Here is a 16,232-nt window from a genome sequence, read left to right on the forward strand (position 1 = left end):
TGGTGCCTCAAGGGTCGTCCTCGGCCACCCCCATCCTGGTCACAGACAGGGGCAGGAGAGGGGGGAGTGACTCCCCGGACCTGGAGTTGAGGATGGGGGAGAGAGTGTGCGAGAGAAAACCCAGCCCTAAATAAATGGCCATGTGGCTCTGTCTGCGTGACATGATCAAATTTTCATAAGCTGGGGCAGGAGAGGAGAACAGGTCTCTTAATAAATGCCACTATTATAGAGTGTCCGCTAATGCGACGGGCGTTGGGGGGGGGGGGGGGGGCTAGCACGGAGGAGGCGGGGACGGGAAGGGGAGGCGGCGGGGGATCCGAGTCCAGGCCTGGATTTATTAAGAAACGATGCATTCAATTTCGGCGTGTTCAGTAATTATCTTTTATTTCATTTTCTCCCCTTCCCACCCCTCCCCCTCGGATCCAGCGGAGGGCTGCGGTGGTGGCGGCGGCGGAGGCGGCGCAGGCGGAGGCGGAGGCGGCAGCGGCGGGGGCGGCAGCGGCGGCGGGGGAGGGGACAAGAGCCCCCCGGGATCGGCGGCGTCCAAGCGGGCGCGGACGGCATACACGAGTGCGCAGCTGGTGGAGCTGGAAAAGGAGTTCCACTTCAACCGCTACCTGTGCCGGCCGCGCCGCGTGGAGATGGCCAACCTGCTGAACCTCAGCGAGCGGCAGATCAAGATCTGGTTCCAGAACCGGCGCATGAAGTACAAGAAGGACCAGAAGGCCAAGGGCCTGGCCTCGTCGTCCGGGGGCCCCTCCCCCGCCGGCAGCCCCCCGCAGCCCATGCAGTCCACGGCCGGCTTCATGAACGCCTTACACTCCATGACCCCCAGCTACGAGAGCCCGTCCCCGCCCACCTTCGGCAAAGCCCACCCGAATGCCTACGCGCTGTCCTCCAACTACCAGCCCTCTCTCAAAGGCTGCGGCGCCCCGCAGAAATACCCGCCCACGCCGGCGCCCGACTACGAGCCCCACGTTCTCCAAGCCAACGGGGGCGCCTACGGGACGCCCACCATGCAGGGTAGCCCGGTGTACGTGGGCGGGGGCGGCTACGTGGATCCGCTGCCGCCCCCTGCCGGCCCCTCCCTCTACGGCCTCAACCACCTTTCCCACCACCCCTCGGGGAACCTGGACTACAACGGGGCGCCCCCTATGGCCCCCAGCCAGCACCACGGACCCTGCGACCCCCACCCCACCTACACAGACCTCTCCTCTCACCATGCGCCTCCTCCTCAGGGTAGAATCCAAGAAGCGCCCAAGTTAACACACCTGTGATGGGAGAGGTGGGGGGGGGGGGGGGCGGAGGGATGAGGTCAAGGGGTGGGGGAGAGCCTGGAGTGGTAGCCTGGAGGTCTGAAGGAAGAGGCAGGGTCTTGGCAACCAGGCTTCCTGGGAAGGACAGGCCTGGAGTTCCTTCCCTTCTTGGCCTGAGAGGTTGCTTTTTAAAAATCCTCCAGCCCTTGTTCCATCTGTCTGCCTACCCACTGAAAAGGAATCCACAGCAGATTGGAGATGACCACCCCCCCCCTCCAACCCCCCTCAACCCTAGGCCTCTGACAATATGCAGTTGGTATTCCAGGCTTGGGAGTGGGCTAGAGGGAGGAGACAGGGCAACAAGGTAGAGAAGCACATTTTAAAAACACAGACAAGATGGCTAGGCCATCACCAACCAACTTACCTTCAGTCTCTGTGGGTAATTCCCCCAAATCTGGATTTTTTTCCCCCCTTGCAATTCTCCTTTAAAAAGAATTAGAAAACATTTCAAAACCAGGGGCACCAAGCACGAACCCCTCCCACCTCCCTGAAGTCTCAAATGTCCTCCCATCTCTTTGAGGTCAATTGGGCGCTCCCTTCTAGCACCATATTTTTCTGCTCCAGGACATTAATATCTACACCCCGACCCCATCAGTTACAGTTTTCAGAGGGCTCAGGGATGGTGAGAGATCTTGAAAGTCAGAGCTGTCTATATTATAAATATATATATTTTTTTCTTTTATGGAAAAGCTGGGAGGTGATTGTCAGGACTGAGGGTTTGCCCATTCTACTGCCTCCCACCCATCTCAGCTCCAGGTCCATCCCCCTCTTTCCACAAAAAGCAATCGGAGACACGAGGTTCTTCTACACTTTTTCTTCAGTTGCTCTCTTGACTTAACGTGAAAACAGGGTATATTTTAACAAACTGTCTGTCCCAGGCAGGGGCTGAAGCTGGGGCCTGTGTGCCTTGCTCAAGCCCCTGACAGGACACTTTCGTTGCACTTAGAGTTTACATTTTAATGGATATAAAAACAACTGTGAGAGATGCCTGCAGGAGTCCAGCATCGCTCAAAAAGTGTGTGTTCTAGTGAACATTTTCATATATATTTATTGGTCATAGCCTGTTAAAATATTTTCCTTTTTTTTGTATTATTTATCCCCTTACATTATGTATTTATACGAGGGAAAAAGGAAAAAAAACTGTACTTTTTTTAGTATTTACTTGTTATAAAGGACGTGTTTCCTGTCATGTAAAACCAGCTATTTTAGTTATTATTGTACTCTAGAAAAGAGCTGTAGATTTATGTTAAACTCGTACTTATGAGCAATTGTAATTAGTTCTAAAAGGCATGAACTCAGCTCCTAATTGTCACTGTATAGTCCTGAATTTGTAGAATTAGAGTTAATTCCCTCTTGGAACTTTCTTTGTTCTTCCGTAGTCACTTTTTTTCCTTACTTAAAAGGGTTGTCTGTCAAACAATTCTTGAATAAACTTTCTGTTATCAATTTTATCTTGTCCTGGTGGTCCAATTTAGATAGCAGAGGGAGGCTGCTGACTGCCAAATTTTCCCCAAGGGAATGAGGACACTGGAGACCCTATCTTGGCCTTTTCGCCCACTGCTCAGGCGCCGACCTCCCCTGGCTGTATCTCATGTTTATATAGCTTTTCTCATTGGAGCCTGGGACATCCTGCCAACTCCTTGAGCTAAGATTTAAGAAACAAGTTGGGAGGAAGGAGGACTCTTGGGTGCACTAGGTCTTTCTGTTTGGCTTCTTTGCCTCTCCATTTTTATCACTCATTGACCTTTTGTCTTTTTGCTCCTTTGGCTACAACTTCCTTGCCCAGCCCCTGCCCCTACGCCCCCCCCCCCCGCCCCCCAATAACAACAACAACAAAAATCGGCAGATTACTGCTCCTTCCACGCAACCTAAACTTCACAGTTCTCTTCCGGAGCGACAAAGAAGTCGTCACGTGACCCGAAGCCCAACCACCATTGGGTCTAAAATGAAAACAAAGGAAAATGATTAATCTAAAAAAAAAAAAAAAATCTGAGGCCTGGACTTCTAAGGTCAAACCTTAAAACCAAAGTGAAATTAAATTACTAAATAAAACTGGGGGCGGAGGGAAAGGAGGCCCCTTTGATTTCCCCAGCCAGGCAGCGAGGGAACGGGCAGAGGCGGAGGGTGGGAGAAGCTGTTGGATCGAAGCGTAAATAAAATAGTCCCCAGGCTAATGTGCGACTCTGTTTTCCACGATCCCTGGGAAAACTTCATTTCTTAGTCGTGGTTCCATAAAAGTTTTATCACATTGGAGCGAGGATAGAGAGGGTCTGTCAAAGATGAAATGTCACCGCTGCGTCGCTGGAGTCGATAAGAGCGAGGAGACAGGGCGGCTGAAATATGGAGCTAATTCGTTGAAAGGGAAGCGAAGGCGGCTTGCTGAAGAGTTGCATAATTCTAATTGTAAGCGATGCGCAGGCATTGCTTAATTAGGAGCATATATTTGGTGGAAGTGATGGGTGGGGGGGTGTCGGTGAGAATCTTTGCAGGCCCTCAGCCTTAAAGAGAGGGCTGATTTTCATTTTTATGTTGCATCCTGGCAGTCCAAGGTTAGTAATTACAGTCTTTATGCAACAATAAATAACAATAAAAAAAAAAGCAACCTGAGTTCTACACCCCATCCCCGCCCCCCCCCCCCCCCCAGTAGGATTTTTAACTGGACTCGGCTCATCCAAGCGGCAAGCAATTTAGCATTGGGTCAGGCTATAATTTAAAGGCATAAGAGCGTGCAAAGTTTGATTGGGATCAAATAACGCTCAAGGGTTTTTCTTTCTCTCTCTCTCTCTTCCCCTCTTCCCTGAATAACATTTTCTGAATGATGTAACTAGATGAGGCGCCATGTTTGGCTCTGGGGGTGCCGTGGATTGATCATTTAGCAGGAGAGAGGTAGGCCAAGAGAGAGAATTTAGCTCGAGCTTGAAAACCAGAGCTCTGGCTTAAAGCTGGTTGGCAAACAAGAAAAATAAGGGCGGACTTAGCTTGGTGTCTCCCACCCCCTTTTTTTCTGCGAGATTCCAGCGCTAGCTCAGCAGCCAAAGTCATGGCGAAAATATCTGTGTGTAAGATTCACAGCGCAACGGGGGGCGGGGAAGCCGTGTCTCCGGGAAGGAGGGCTCTCTTGGCCCCTTTTAACACCCAAGTTTTCTGCTGTTCTCTAATCTGGCAGTAAAACCTGTCAGCAGGGTTAGGGAGAGCCGTATTTCCTGCAGGGGCAGGCTTGGCCGGCTGGTGCCGGCAGAAGCCCTGGACCCTGCAGCCAGCTCCAGAGCCCGTGCAAAAACTTTCAGGGCTTCTCAAGGGGGTGGCTGAGAGAGAGCCCGCTCTCAGGCCTCACTGCACAACTTGCAGACAACCACTGCTCCGATCCTTCTGAGCCTCTCCCGCCCCTCACCCCCGTCCCCATCCACACCTCCAAATGGTAAATTGTGCTTTCTTTGGAGCTGAGCTGGACATAACCGTCTCTGGCCAGTTTGTCCAGTTCATAGCAGTTCTCTTTTGAGCCTTTCAGAGCTTGCCAGACCGGCCACCCCCTGTCCCCGCAGCCCCCACCTCCAACTGGCTCTTCTCCAGCCCCAACCTTCCGATGCAAGCATCTCGGTCCTTTTTAAATACTCACCACAACCCACGCGGATGAATACTCACCACCACCCACGCGGCTGTTTGCATTGACAGAAAGTTTCTAGTTCCAGCTCCCGGCTGAGTGGCCATGTCTCTGCTAACCAGCCTTCTCCTCCTGGCTGGGCAGCTGGGAGCCAGGAGGGGGAGGGGAGGCCAGAGCCGTGGGAGTTCTCCAAACAAACTTTCCACCCAACTCAGCGCCCTACCCTCTGTCCCCATTCCCCATCTGTTTCCCCAGCTCCCAGAATCACCTTTCTCTTGTGCTAACACCACCCACCCCCAGGCCTTTTAAAGGGATGGGGAATTTCGGCTGTTCCCTCTGCTTTCCCAAAGAGCCAAATTCTTTGATGCCATCCGAGGGAGCTGTCAGGGGGCTAAGATTGATCGCCTCATCTCCTCTCCGTCCCTCTGACCCACTTATTTAAAAATCTTCCCCCAGATCGACTTTTCATTTTCTGCTTTGAGATCTGGTTTGCCACCAATTGTTTGGAACCCTCAGTCTTGTGCCTCCTCCCTGCAGTAAATTACAGCACTACCTGAAGTTCAGACTATCTGGGTCCCTTTAAAATAAATAACAAACAAACAAAAAAAAACACACACAAAAATTCCCTCCGGGGCCAGGAAAGGAGGATCATCTCAGTGGTCATTATTTCTACCCCCTCCATGTTCAGGGAATTCTTTCTTGACAGTGATTTTTTTTAAAAAAAAAAACTAGTACAATGATAAAAATGGGAGGGAGCATCTCTTTGTTCTAGGGGAGAAAATCCACCCCCACCCCCAACTTTGAGAATGCTCTAAGTGAAATGAATGGGTGGCCACCTTGGTTCTCGTTCATGTTCCTGGGTATAGCTACAGATAGAGGCTTGAGGCTTGAGTGGTGCTATGCATTTTAGACCCTGACCCTTGAGGGGGCGGGTCAGAGAGGAGTGCAGATGCCTCCAGGTGAGCAAGGCAGGTGGATGGACATAGGGGCAGGGGCAATGCTGCAGACACTGGGCAGAAGGGGAACTGAGACCACACAGCTATGGAGGCCAGAGGCCCAAAAGGGCCTCTCACCATCTATCTCACTCCTCTGTGTCAGCCTGGGAGTGCCTGTCGATTTTCCAAGATTTATCTGTTGCTTTTGGAGGGTGGGATGGGGATAGTGGTGCTGATGATTGTAAATCTCTTCTCTTCCTTATTGCACCTTAACAAGGACTTTTCCCAAAGGCTGGCGGGGAAGCCTCTTTTTACTACCTCTTCCTGCCACACTGAGATCCTCACTCAACCTTCTTTTTTGGGGGGTGGAGGAAGATGCTGCTGGCCATGTACAGAAAGCAATTAACGCTATTAAAATATTTCAAAAAGAGGAAAATCTCTCCCTTAGATACTCTTGTTTTCCAGGCTTCTGGAGGATCTTAATTCTCTGAAGGAGATGAGGGAAAGGTCCTCTGGTGTTTTTTGTTTGTTTGTTTGTTTTTGTTTTTGAAGAAAGGGAGGCATTGGGAGAGGGCGTGAAGGACTGGGGGGGCTCATGGTGTCCAGGTCGGGGGTCCTCTAGAGTTTTTGAATCAATTAAAGCAAATAATGCTCTCTGTTTTCCACCAGGCCCAGACCAGCGATTGGCCGAGTCTGGTCCCGTGACCACGAATTCCCTGCAATTTCGCCAGAGTCCTGGGTTTAATAGAGAGAGTCCCCATACGCTTGTATTTATCAGCAATATACAATTATAAAGGCCCCAAATTTAAAAAAAAAGAGAGAGACAGCAAAATCCCTCCCTCCCAAAATCGCTCCATCACATAAACCTGGGGGGGGCAGGAGGGGGGGTCCCTTCCGATCCTCCCTCCTGACGCCCCCCCCAGCAGGCCCCCTCCCCCACCATTGAAAGCCATGAATTTTGAATTTGAGAGGGAGATTGGGTTTATAAACAGCCAGCCATCGCTCGCCGAGTGTCTGACTTCCTTCCCCGCTGTCTTGGAGACATTTCAAACTTCATCAATCAAGGAGTCGACATTAATTCCTCCTCCTCCTCCTTTCGAGCAAACCTTCCCCAGCCTCCAGCTCGGCGCCTCCACCCTTCAGAGACCCGGGAGCCAAAAGCGAGCCGAAGATGGGCCCGCTCTGCCGCCGCCGCCGCCGCCGCCGCTCCCCGGCGCCCCCCTGGCCCCCGAGTTCCCCTGGATGAAAGAGAAGAAATCTGCCAAGAAACCCAGCCCATCGGCCACGTCTCCTCCGGCCGCCTCCTCGGTCCCAGCCTCCGGGGTCGGCTCGCCCACAGGTCAGTAAAAGGGGTAGGGGTGGGGTGAAGGGCAGCTAGAAGACGGGGAGAAAGAGCCATGGGGGAGGAAGAAAAGGTGGCAAGCCTGTTGGGGTTCCTAGCCCCGTTGGTTTCAGTGACAGGGAAGCAGAATAGATCGCTGGGGTTCAGGCCTGGCCGCTGCCAGATTCCATCTCCCTCCCCCCCGCCCCCCAGAAGATTTTGGAAGCTGGTTGGGGAAGAGCTTTTTCTCTGCTGGGAGAAGAGAATTCGATTGCCCTTTATCTGTGAGGAGGAATGCATGTGTGTTGTTGGGGCTGAATCTGAGGACAGGAAAAGATTCGGTCCCACTCCCCCAGCTCTTACACAGGAGGGGGAATCGAGGATCTAGGGAGGAAAGGAGGTGAGGAACCATCTTTCTTTATACACCCCCTCCCTGCGTGGAGCCCGAATTAAGGGGTCCACTCGGAGGACCTGGGGAGGCTCTGAGGTTCTGGGGGCGGAGGGGAGCCGGTCCTAACCCCTGCATGGCCCGTGGGCGGCTCTCTGAATGCTTTGCCCTGACCTGGGCCGGCTGTGCAGGGAGAGGGACGGGAAAGAAGGAAAAGCCATGAGCGCGAGCGGCTGTGGTGGGCGGGAAGGAAGGGGCACGGCTGCTCCTGTTTTTGGCGGATGGAAGAGTCTTTTATTTCAGCTGAACTGTGGTTGGGAGGAGGATGCGGCCCGCTCTGATGCTCCGTCTGCTTTCCCAGCAGATGGCCCGGGGCTGGCGGAGGCGGCCGGCGGCGGGGCGCGCAGGCTGCGCACGGCTTACACCAACACGCAGCTGCTGGAGCTGGAGAAGGAATTCCACTTCAACAAGTACCTGTGCCGGCCGCGCCGCGTCGAGATCGCGGCCTTACTGGACCTCACCGAGAGGCAGGTCAAAGTCTGGTTCCAGAACCGGCGCATGAAGCACAAGCGGCAGACGCAGCACCGAGAGCCGCCAGACGGGGAGCCAGCCTGCCCGGGCTCCCTAGAGGACCCCGGCGAGCCCGCCCCGGAACCCGCGGCCAGCCCCGGCCGCCTCTCCGCCCCGCGGGCGGCGCGGGAAGCCTGCTCTCACCCGTCCGAGGTCGCGCCAGGCCCCCTGGGCGCTCCGTGCGCCCCGCCGTTGACCTCTATCCCGGACGGCGCGGGGACGCCGAGCCCCGGCTGCGCCCTGCGCGGGGCCCGCGGGCTGGAACCCGAGCTGTTGCCCGAGGACGCCTTCCCTGAGCGGCAGGATTCGCCTTTCCTGCCCGACCTCAACTTCTTCGCGGCCGACTCCTGTCTCCAGCTGACCGGAGGCCTCTCCCCGAGCCTGCAGGGCTCGCTCGACAGCCCTGTGCCCTTCTCCGAGGAGGACCTGGACTTCTTCACCAGCACCCTCTGTGCCATCGACCTGCAGTTCCCCTAACCATCTCCTCCCGGCCTCTCTGCCCCCCCACCCCCAGGGCCTCCTAGGACCCCCCAGCCCCCAAGTGGTTTAGACTTCTTTATGTATTTTGCTAAAATTCAGGTATTATTGAATTAGCGTTTAATCCACGTCCTTTCTTCTCTAAAATATTGGATACTCGGGCGTCTTTTGGAAACCGCAGAAAAATTCCGTTCGGTAGACTCCTTCCAACGAAATCTCAGGAATCATTACACTGTAAGGGGCGGGGCGGGGCTTTTCTTTAAAAAGAACTAGAGGAGCCTATTTTCCACTTTTTTTTTTAAGTTTTAGGCCGTAGATTATTTATTAAAACTCTTTAATAATAGGAAAAGGGGAAAGTATTTATTGTACATTATTTTCATAGATTAAATAAATGTCTTTATTATACGAACACGAGTGCTTGTGTTGGGACGCAGCCCCTTCCCCCGAAGCCCTTAGGTCGGCCTGACGCCCTCGGTTCTCCCCGGGCTTGGTCTGGTCCCGGGCTGGCTGAGTCCGCGTGGTACAAAAATGGCCCCACTTGGCCACCCACCGCTTCTCCTCCCGCAGCTCCGAGAGCGCAGGGAGGTTTGCTGGAGGCTGGGTCACCTCGCCACCGCCCCACCGATGGCCGCTGGCCCCGCGCGGGTGTTCCGGGCCTCGGCTTGGAAAGGTGGGCGGTGCAGGGAGAGGTGTGCGGCCCACGGGAGAGGGTGCAAGGAGCGGAGGCCTCGGGCACGCGCGTGGGAGCCCGGGCCGAGGCCGCAGAGACGCCATGGGATGGGGAGGGGGCCCGGGGCTCCGCGCTCCGAGCTGCCGCGCTCCAAACGGGTGGAGGGCTGCTCCCGGCGCGCAGGGCGCCTGGGGACGCGAGGCCTGGAGGCTCGGCCTGGAGGAGTGGAGTGGGCGCCGGGCTTTTCTCGGGAAGCAGGCCCCGTGCCCCGTGCCCCGTGCCCCGTGCTCCGGCCCCGGGAGGATAAAGGGCCTCCACGTGGGCAGGAAGGAGCCGCGGGAGCAACGCAGCGGGGCCGGCACCGATGCTCTTCGTCCCCGCAGTCGCTCTGGGGCTGGGAGAGCGTCCGAGGGGCGGCGGGCCGACCAGCCCAGGGAGCCCGGGCAGCGTCGGCAGGCGCCTGGCCTGCAGGGAGGGAAGGACGAGCGAGGAGTGCGGGAGGGAGACGGGGAAGCCAGGATGATGCTCAAAATGGCGCTGAGGCCGGGCGGCGGGGAGGCGAGGGAAGAGCCGCCATGACGGCCGCTTCGGGACGCGCGGGGCCGCGCCCGGGGGACCGGCCCCGCACCCCCTTTCTCCTTTCTGGACCGTTCAGACGCCAGTGCAGAAAGGGAGCCAGGGAGTCTCTTTCCAGTTTTTGTTTTATTTATTTATTTTTTAAATTGAGCCCAATGGATGCCGAGGACGCGAGATGGACGGAGAGTCCGAGTGGAGATGAGAAGGGGAGGGGAAGGGGCGCGCCGGGTCTGCAGGCCCGGGTGCGCCTGGGCGACTCGGGCTTTTGATCCTTCGCTCTGGGATTGTAGCCTGCCCAGAGCTTTCTCCAAATGCAGACCTACCTGTCTGTGCCAACAACTTCATTTGCCATCTCAACACTGTCTCCTATCCCCCACCTCCCAGGCCTGGCTACTTGCAAAGCCCGTAAGCGGGAAGCCAGGATCGATCTTCCCCATCTGCCTTCTGCTTTCTTCCGGGGAACGTGGAGATTTAAAGGGCCCTGGAAAGCAATCCATCCTCCTTAGGTTTATTTAATATTTCTCGGGCCCAGAAATAGACACCGCAGGGCTACCTCCTAGCAGACGCTGCCAGTCTCCAAAATCAGTTTATTTGTTGGGCCTCCCAGACGTTCCCCTGGACCAACAGGCCGAGGACTTGGAGTCCCGGGCACCAACAGGCAACAACTGTCAGGAAAAGCCAGAAGCCAGCATAGGTCATGACATATAGGACCAGACAGGCCTCTGAATATTTTTTTTTTAACTGGACCCTCGGTGTGGGAAGTACACACGTCTTATTCAGCTGAAATTTCATCCCTTAAACTGTCTTCATATAGAATTCACCTCCTGCATTAAATAATCTTATGTCATGTTAAATTGCACTTATTTCTTTCATAAATAAATTAATATAGAACAATTAGACGTGTTATTATAATATCATGGATCTTATTAGTTTATTTTTCCTCATAAAATATATAGGTATGAAATAAATTCAATATATTAAAGTAATAATACACAGCTTATTGGCTTGTGTGTTTATTTTCCTCATAAATAAGTGAGGATACAATATATTAAAACCACACTATACATTTTATTGGGCTATGTGTTTATTTCCCTACAAAATATGCCCATAGGCAGTGTTTAACATCTTAAAAATCACAGCACATAGCCATTTCCACACTAGCAAAATGAAACAGGCATTTCAGCTGGGGCTTTGATTTCTATGTGCCGCCAAACTGGATAATTTGGCCTAATTAAAAATGCTCTTTCAGCTATAACAGGTTGTTACCAAGATCAAGAACACCAGAAGGATCTTGCTAATTGCCCACCTTCCAGCTTTCTTTGGTCAAAAAGAGAGCACCTTTCATCAATGCCAAAAGAGCAGGATCTGCTCTGCTGGAGAGAATTCACGTCTTGGGATCAGGGCTTGGTGTGCAATACTCAGGGCCTCTGAGGCCCTGGTTCTGTAAGAGCCTTGCTGTCCTGTGGCCCAGCACCATCAGCACTACCTGTGAGCTGGTTAGAAATGCAGAAACTTCGGTCCCACTCCGAAGAGAATCAAAAACTCAATTTAGCAGATCCCCAGGTAGTTTATACGCACATTAAAGTTTGAAAAGTGCAGCTAGAGCAGTGGTTCTCAACCTTGGCTGCACATTAGAATCACCTGGGAATCTTTTTAAAATCCTGATTTCTGGGCCTCATCTTCCAGAAATTCTGTTTCTTTGTTATGGGGTGGGGCCACAACATTAGCAACAAAGAAACAGAATTTCCGGAGGATGAGGCCCAGAAATCAGGATTTTAAAAAGATTCCCAGGTGATTCTAATGTGCAGCCAAGGTTGAGAACCACTGAGCTAGAGCATAGCGCTACCTTGCTCCCTGCCTTCCTCCGATGCTTAAGAATTTCTGACCCACTTTACCTGGCTATGGCCTTCCAAGCACCCCCCCCCCCCCCCCCCCCCCCCCCCCGCCACCAACCCAAATCTCAGCTCCTGCCTGAGGCTGCAGCAGACCTGATTCCTGCCTGCCAGGAGGGTCCAGCCAAAGGCTCAACCTACCAGTCTCGTTCTAGGTACTTAGTGAGTCCTGGGGGTGAAAAGCAATCAATCCAAGGAAATTGGGAGTTTCAGCATTTCCCTTGGTTGATTATTAGGGAGCAGTTGGAACTCTTTTTACAGGCAACACACAGATATTCTTCTCTCTCTCTCTCTCTCTCTCTCTCTCTCTTCTTATATTCACAAAACTCACCATTTCTGATGCCACCACAGCAGAACAAAGAGACAATGCATTTTCAGAAGGAAATGACTCCTGCTTTCAATCTCCCCACCCACTTTAAAATTCAAAGGAATGCCCTGACCGGTTTGGCTCAGTGGATAGAGCGTTGGCCTGCTGACTCAAGGGTCCCAGGTTCGATTTCGGTCAAGGGCATGTACCTTGGTTTCGGGCACATACCCAGTGGGGAGTGTGCAGGAGGCAGCTGATCGATGTTTCTCTCATCATCGATGTTTCTAGCTCTCTATCCCTATCCCTTCCTCTCTGTAAAAAATCAATAAAATATATTTTTTTAAAATAAATAAATAAATAAAATAAAATTCAAAGGAATGCCTGGCAATGTGGGATTCATGAAGGATTGGGACGCAAGATACCTGTGTTCCAAATTAGCTCTTTTTTTCTTGTCTCATCGCTGGGGTCATCCTCTTTAGTCTGAGTTTCCTGGTTGGCTATGGAGGTGGAAGGAGAAGAGAGCTTCCCAGATAAGGCAGCAGACTCCCCAGTGGTGGGTAGTAGGTTAAAGGACAGTGGCTGTGCCAAGTGGCTGTACTCACTTATCTCAACCTGTTTAGACCTGGACCCAGGGTGAGTGGTCTTGTAGCACAAACTGGACATAAATTGACTGTGGTTGGAATGGGAATATTTCAGTGCCTTCCCAAAAGCTGCTTGTCAGTCTGCCCTGCTTTTGATGAGTCATTCTTTGAAGAAGAATGGCTCATTAATATTATAGTGAAAGCAAAGGGCCATTAGATTGAGGAATTATTTGCAATCACGATAACCCTGAGTCATTTAAAAAAATGTAACTTATGCCTGGACAAGTCTCTTCTCCTTCCTAGACCTCAGTTTCTCTATCTGTAAAATAAATGGAAGAACTAAATGCCGCTAATGTCCTATACATTATGTGCCCGAAGTATATTCGTTAGTCTTCACAAACGATACATTAAATATTTATTGTCGCTGGTGCTGTGTGCTTTTAAATGGAGGTGGTGACAATCGCCCACCTCCCAAGGATCCGGTAGAGCCATTTTAACAAATTTTAATTTGTACCTTTACACCAAAATTGTGCCCATAGTCATTATTTAAATGTGTAAGGAGAGAAATCTTTTCAACAAGCATGTAATTGGATGCGGTGCTGGGTGCCAGATGCCAGGTAGTCAATAAGTATGAATATTAAGAAGTGTCCTAGCCATGTTTTCCGCTGGCTTTCATCCACTGCCACCTTCCCCAACATTTGGTTATGTCTACCCTGGTTTGAAAAAGAGTAGGGCTCTCTCTCTGCCACTTGCTGCTGCGTCGTCAGTAAGGAGGGTAGGGGAGCCAAGCCCGGGCTTGAATAAAGACTCTTATGCTTTTGCATTGGAAAAAAAAAAAAGAAAAAGAGTAGGATGTTTTATACAAAAGGAGGCAGGCACCACACTTCTCCGTTGACACGGTGTACTCCGCTTTAAAAGTCCCCCTCAGATTTTATCTGCTTGCCGGAGCACCAGAGCATTGGTACAAATGCTGGATCTCCCTAAACAGCCCTGCTGAATTGTCCTGCCCACCTTCCCCCAAGTCTCTGACAAGCACTCAGTGGCCCCACGGCGCATCTTCTTGAAATGTGCTCTAGTCAAATACATTTCTTCAGTTTGCAGAAAGTAGGGCCCCATGTCCTCATCCTCTTTACCTGCTGTGGTTGGTATGGCCCCCATCCTCCAATGACCTCTCCAGCTCAGCTCTGCTCTTCTGCCCCCTGCCCGGCATCCTCTCTCCAGACTCAATGGTGAGGCAGATCTTTAGTGCCTGAAGGACATCTAACAAACTGCTTCCTCCTCTAAGGAAGAGTCAACAGTGAAAGAATCCTGCTAACGCCTTCTCTGACCACCGCAGAAAAAGCACAGTCTGGACAGTCATTCAGACACAGATCCAGCTGGATCAGAACTTGGGGAAGTTTCCAAAGAGGATATTTTGGCCACAAGGACCACACTTGGATGAACCCACACCAGTAGGAAGTTATGCCAGTTCTTCCTGTCACTCTAATCCAGTGATGGCGAACCTTTGGAGCTCGGCGTGTCAGCATTTTGAAAACCCTAACTTAACTCTGGTGCCGTGTCACATATAGAAATTTTTTGATCTTTGCAACCATAGTAAAACAAAGACTTATATTTTTGATATTTATTTTATATATTTAATATATATTTTATATATTTAAATGCCATTTAACAAAGAAAAAGCAACCAAAAAAATGAGTTCGAGTGTCATAGGTTCGCCATCACTGCTCTAATCTTTCCTTTTAGAAAGATCCCAACTCTCTGACTTACGTTTCAACTCAGATGAAGGTTTACATCCTGCTGGGCTATCTAGATTCTAGAAGTGAGGTCTAACCATCCAGGAAGGACTGTTTCTAAGTGAATCCCTCAAGGAAGAGAGACAATGTCCTCCCTAGAAAACTTTTTCCAAATATGTATAAGATCAGGAAGTTCTTGTTAATATCCAACTTCAAACCTTCAGCTGCAATTTTAATGCTTTGGGTTCTTTATAGGTTATATAATATTGGGTTTCAATGATCAGAAAACTCTTCAGCTTAGAAAAAAAAAATCCCTTGTCTAAACAAAGCCAACGGTCACAATTCTCAGTGAAATTTGCATATGATAAAGTACATATTGTATAATATATGATGATATGTTACATGAAAATATAGCACATATGCTATTTTCCTATCACATATTTCCATATTTTAATATGCTAGTTTTATTAAAAAGCAGAAGACTGACTCATACTATTTCAGAATGTGCATGTAATGTTAATATCATACCTGTATAGTGTTCTCTATGGCTTATATTTTCTTGTTTACTAACAATGCAGTGAAATAAGTAGTATTAAACCCATTCTTCTTCTCTGAGGCTGAGACTCAGAAACCAGAAAACTTGTCCAGGGTCATAATGCTAAGAACTGGTCAAGCAAGAATTTGAACGCAAGTATTCTGGCCCCCAAACTAGTAGTGTTTGAATTACAATATGCACCACCTACAGGCTCTGGTTCTTGACCAGATTTGTGGCAATTTAATTAGCTTGCATTAAAAGAAATACCACTGAATTTAAATCCATCCTTCCCACAAACAGGAGAAATAATTATAGAGAAAAAGTTATAACCCTGAATATCTTTTTAATTCTTAAGTTCCAAGCTTTGATCTTGGGCTTGGCCTTCAAGATCTGAGCACTGAGGAGAGCAGGCAGAGAGACACATAAATACCTAAGGAAAGAACTGTTCAAATTGCTCCTGCCAATCCCCAGCTAAAGCAGCTTCCTCCACAGAAAAGGCCAGAATCAAGTGTAAACTTCTAACACATCCTCCTTCTGATTAGAATTGTTCCCATGTTTGCACACTCAGTGTGATAAGGACTGGCACCTCTCAAACATAATTTCAGTCCTAAGCATTCCTGTGTTCTCCTTGCTCTCCTATATGTCTTATCTAAGTAGATTATATAAATGAGGAAATCAACTTTATTTCACTTGGGTGTTGGGACCATCAGACCTTCTCTGGTGAAGCTCATTTGGTCAACCAGAAACTCCTAGAGCCCATAGGTTCCTCCAGATGTGGATTACTTGTCCTTGTTTGTTTTGTTTTGCACTCAGCTGTGGGATTAGCAGGAAATCCAGGCTCCATAGACTTTCTCCTCAGGTCAGATGGTGAATCTTCTTTCTAGGAGGAAGTGACTTGGGAACCTAGGGAGCCAAGTTGTTTTTTTCTCCCAGTTCTTTCTGCTGGGGCTGGGAGAGCCAGCAGGGATTTTGGGAAAAGTTTAAATCTTTCTGCTACACAAGAGAGGGAAGCAAGACTCAGGGATGAAGTGGAGATTATGGTGACTTTGGAGGGCTGAGGGGGAAGCAATCACTGACAGTATAACTTGAGGCACTTTTGCCCCGCCCCCTTCTCTTTTTGTCATTAATAATGGACTGCTGGTGGCTTCAGCTGTTCCTCAGGAGACTGCATTTCCCTAGCTCCCACACAGCTTTCTGCTGTTTTATTAAACTGATTTGGAATTTACTTCCTCCTTAAGACCTCAGATTGCTCCCATAATTAAAAGGGCAAGGGATGAGGTGAGTAGTTTCTGTCTGGTTGAGGGAAAGGTGGAAAGAGAAGACTCAGGCC

The 16,232-nt window shown here is 50.6% G+C and overlaps 2 protein-coding genes and 1 long non-coding RNA gene across 10 annotated transcripts in view; 2 read left to right on the forward strand and 1 right to left on the reverse strand.

The window, feature by feature from the left end:
* HOXB3 (homeobox B3) overlaps window positions 1-1,285 on the forward strand; it is a 24,250-nt gene extending 22,965 nt beyond the window's left edge. For all 5 annotated transcript variants that reach the window (XM_070393375.1, XM_070393379.1, XM_070393376.1 and 2 more), the window contains one exon: window positions 427-1,285. In XM_070393375.1, coding sequence (XP_070249476.1) covers window positions 427-1,277 — 851 coding nt within the window. In that variant the 3' untranslated portion in view covers window positions 1,278-1,285. The remainder of the gene's footprint in view (window positions 1-426) is intronic.
* The window catches only part of HOXB2 (homeobox B2), a 30,880-nt gene extending 21,863 nt beyond the window's left edge, over window positions 1-9,017 (forward strand). Inside the window, exons 2-3 of the mRNA XM_070393381.1 lie at window positions 6,522-7,191; window positions 7,926-9,017. Coding sequence (XP_070249482.1) covers window positions 6,804-7,191; window positions 7,926-8,608 — 1,071 coding nt within the window. The 5' untranslated portion in view covers window positions 6,522-6,803 and the 3' untranslated portion in view covers window positions 8,609-9,017. The remainder of the gene's footprint in view (window positions 1-6,521; window positions 7,192-7,925) is intronic.
* LOC138993915 (uncharacterized) lies at window positions 374-5,117 on the reverse strand. Of its 4 annotated transcripts, none has more exons than XR_011468354.1 (5): window positions 4,959-5,114; window positions 3,185-3,256; window positions 1,681-1,739; window positions 1,221-1,271; window positions 374-587 (listed from the first exon to the last, which is right to left on the reverse strand). It is a non-coding gene; the product is annotated as an uncharacterized lncRNA (long non-coding RNA). The 4 variants fall into 4 exon arrangements; XR_011468353.1 differs by having other exon boundaries at window positions 1,209-1,271; XR_011468355.1 differs by lacking the exon at window positions 374-587 and adding an exon at window positions 602-682 and having other exon boundaries at window positions 4,959-5,115.
* Window positions 9,018-16,232: the final 7,215 nt, after the last annotated feature.

Source organism: Myotis yumanensis, unplaced genomic scaffold (genome assembly GCF_028538775.1).
Source record: "Myotis yumanensis isolate MYYU_CA2020_CCGP unplaced genomic scaffold, mMyoYum1.0.hap1 SCAF_16, whole genome shotgun sequence".
Classification (NCBI taxonomy): Eukaryota; Metazoa; Chordata; class Mammalia; order Chiroptera; family Vespertilionidae; genus Myotis; species Myotis yumanensis.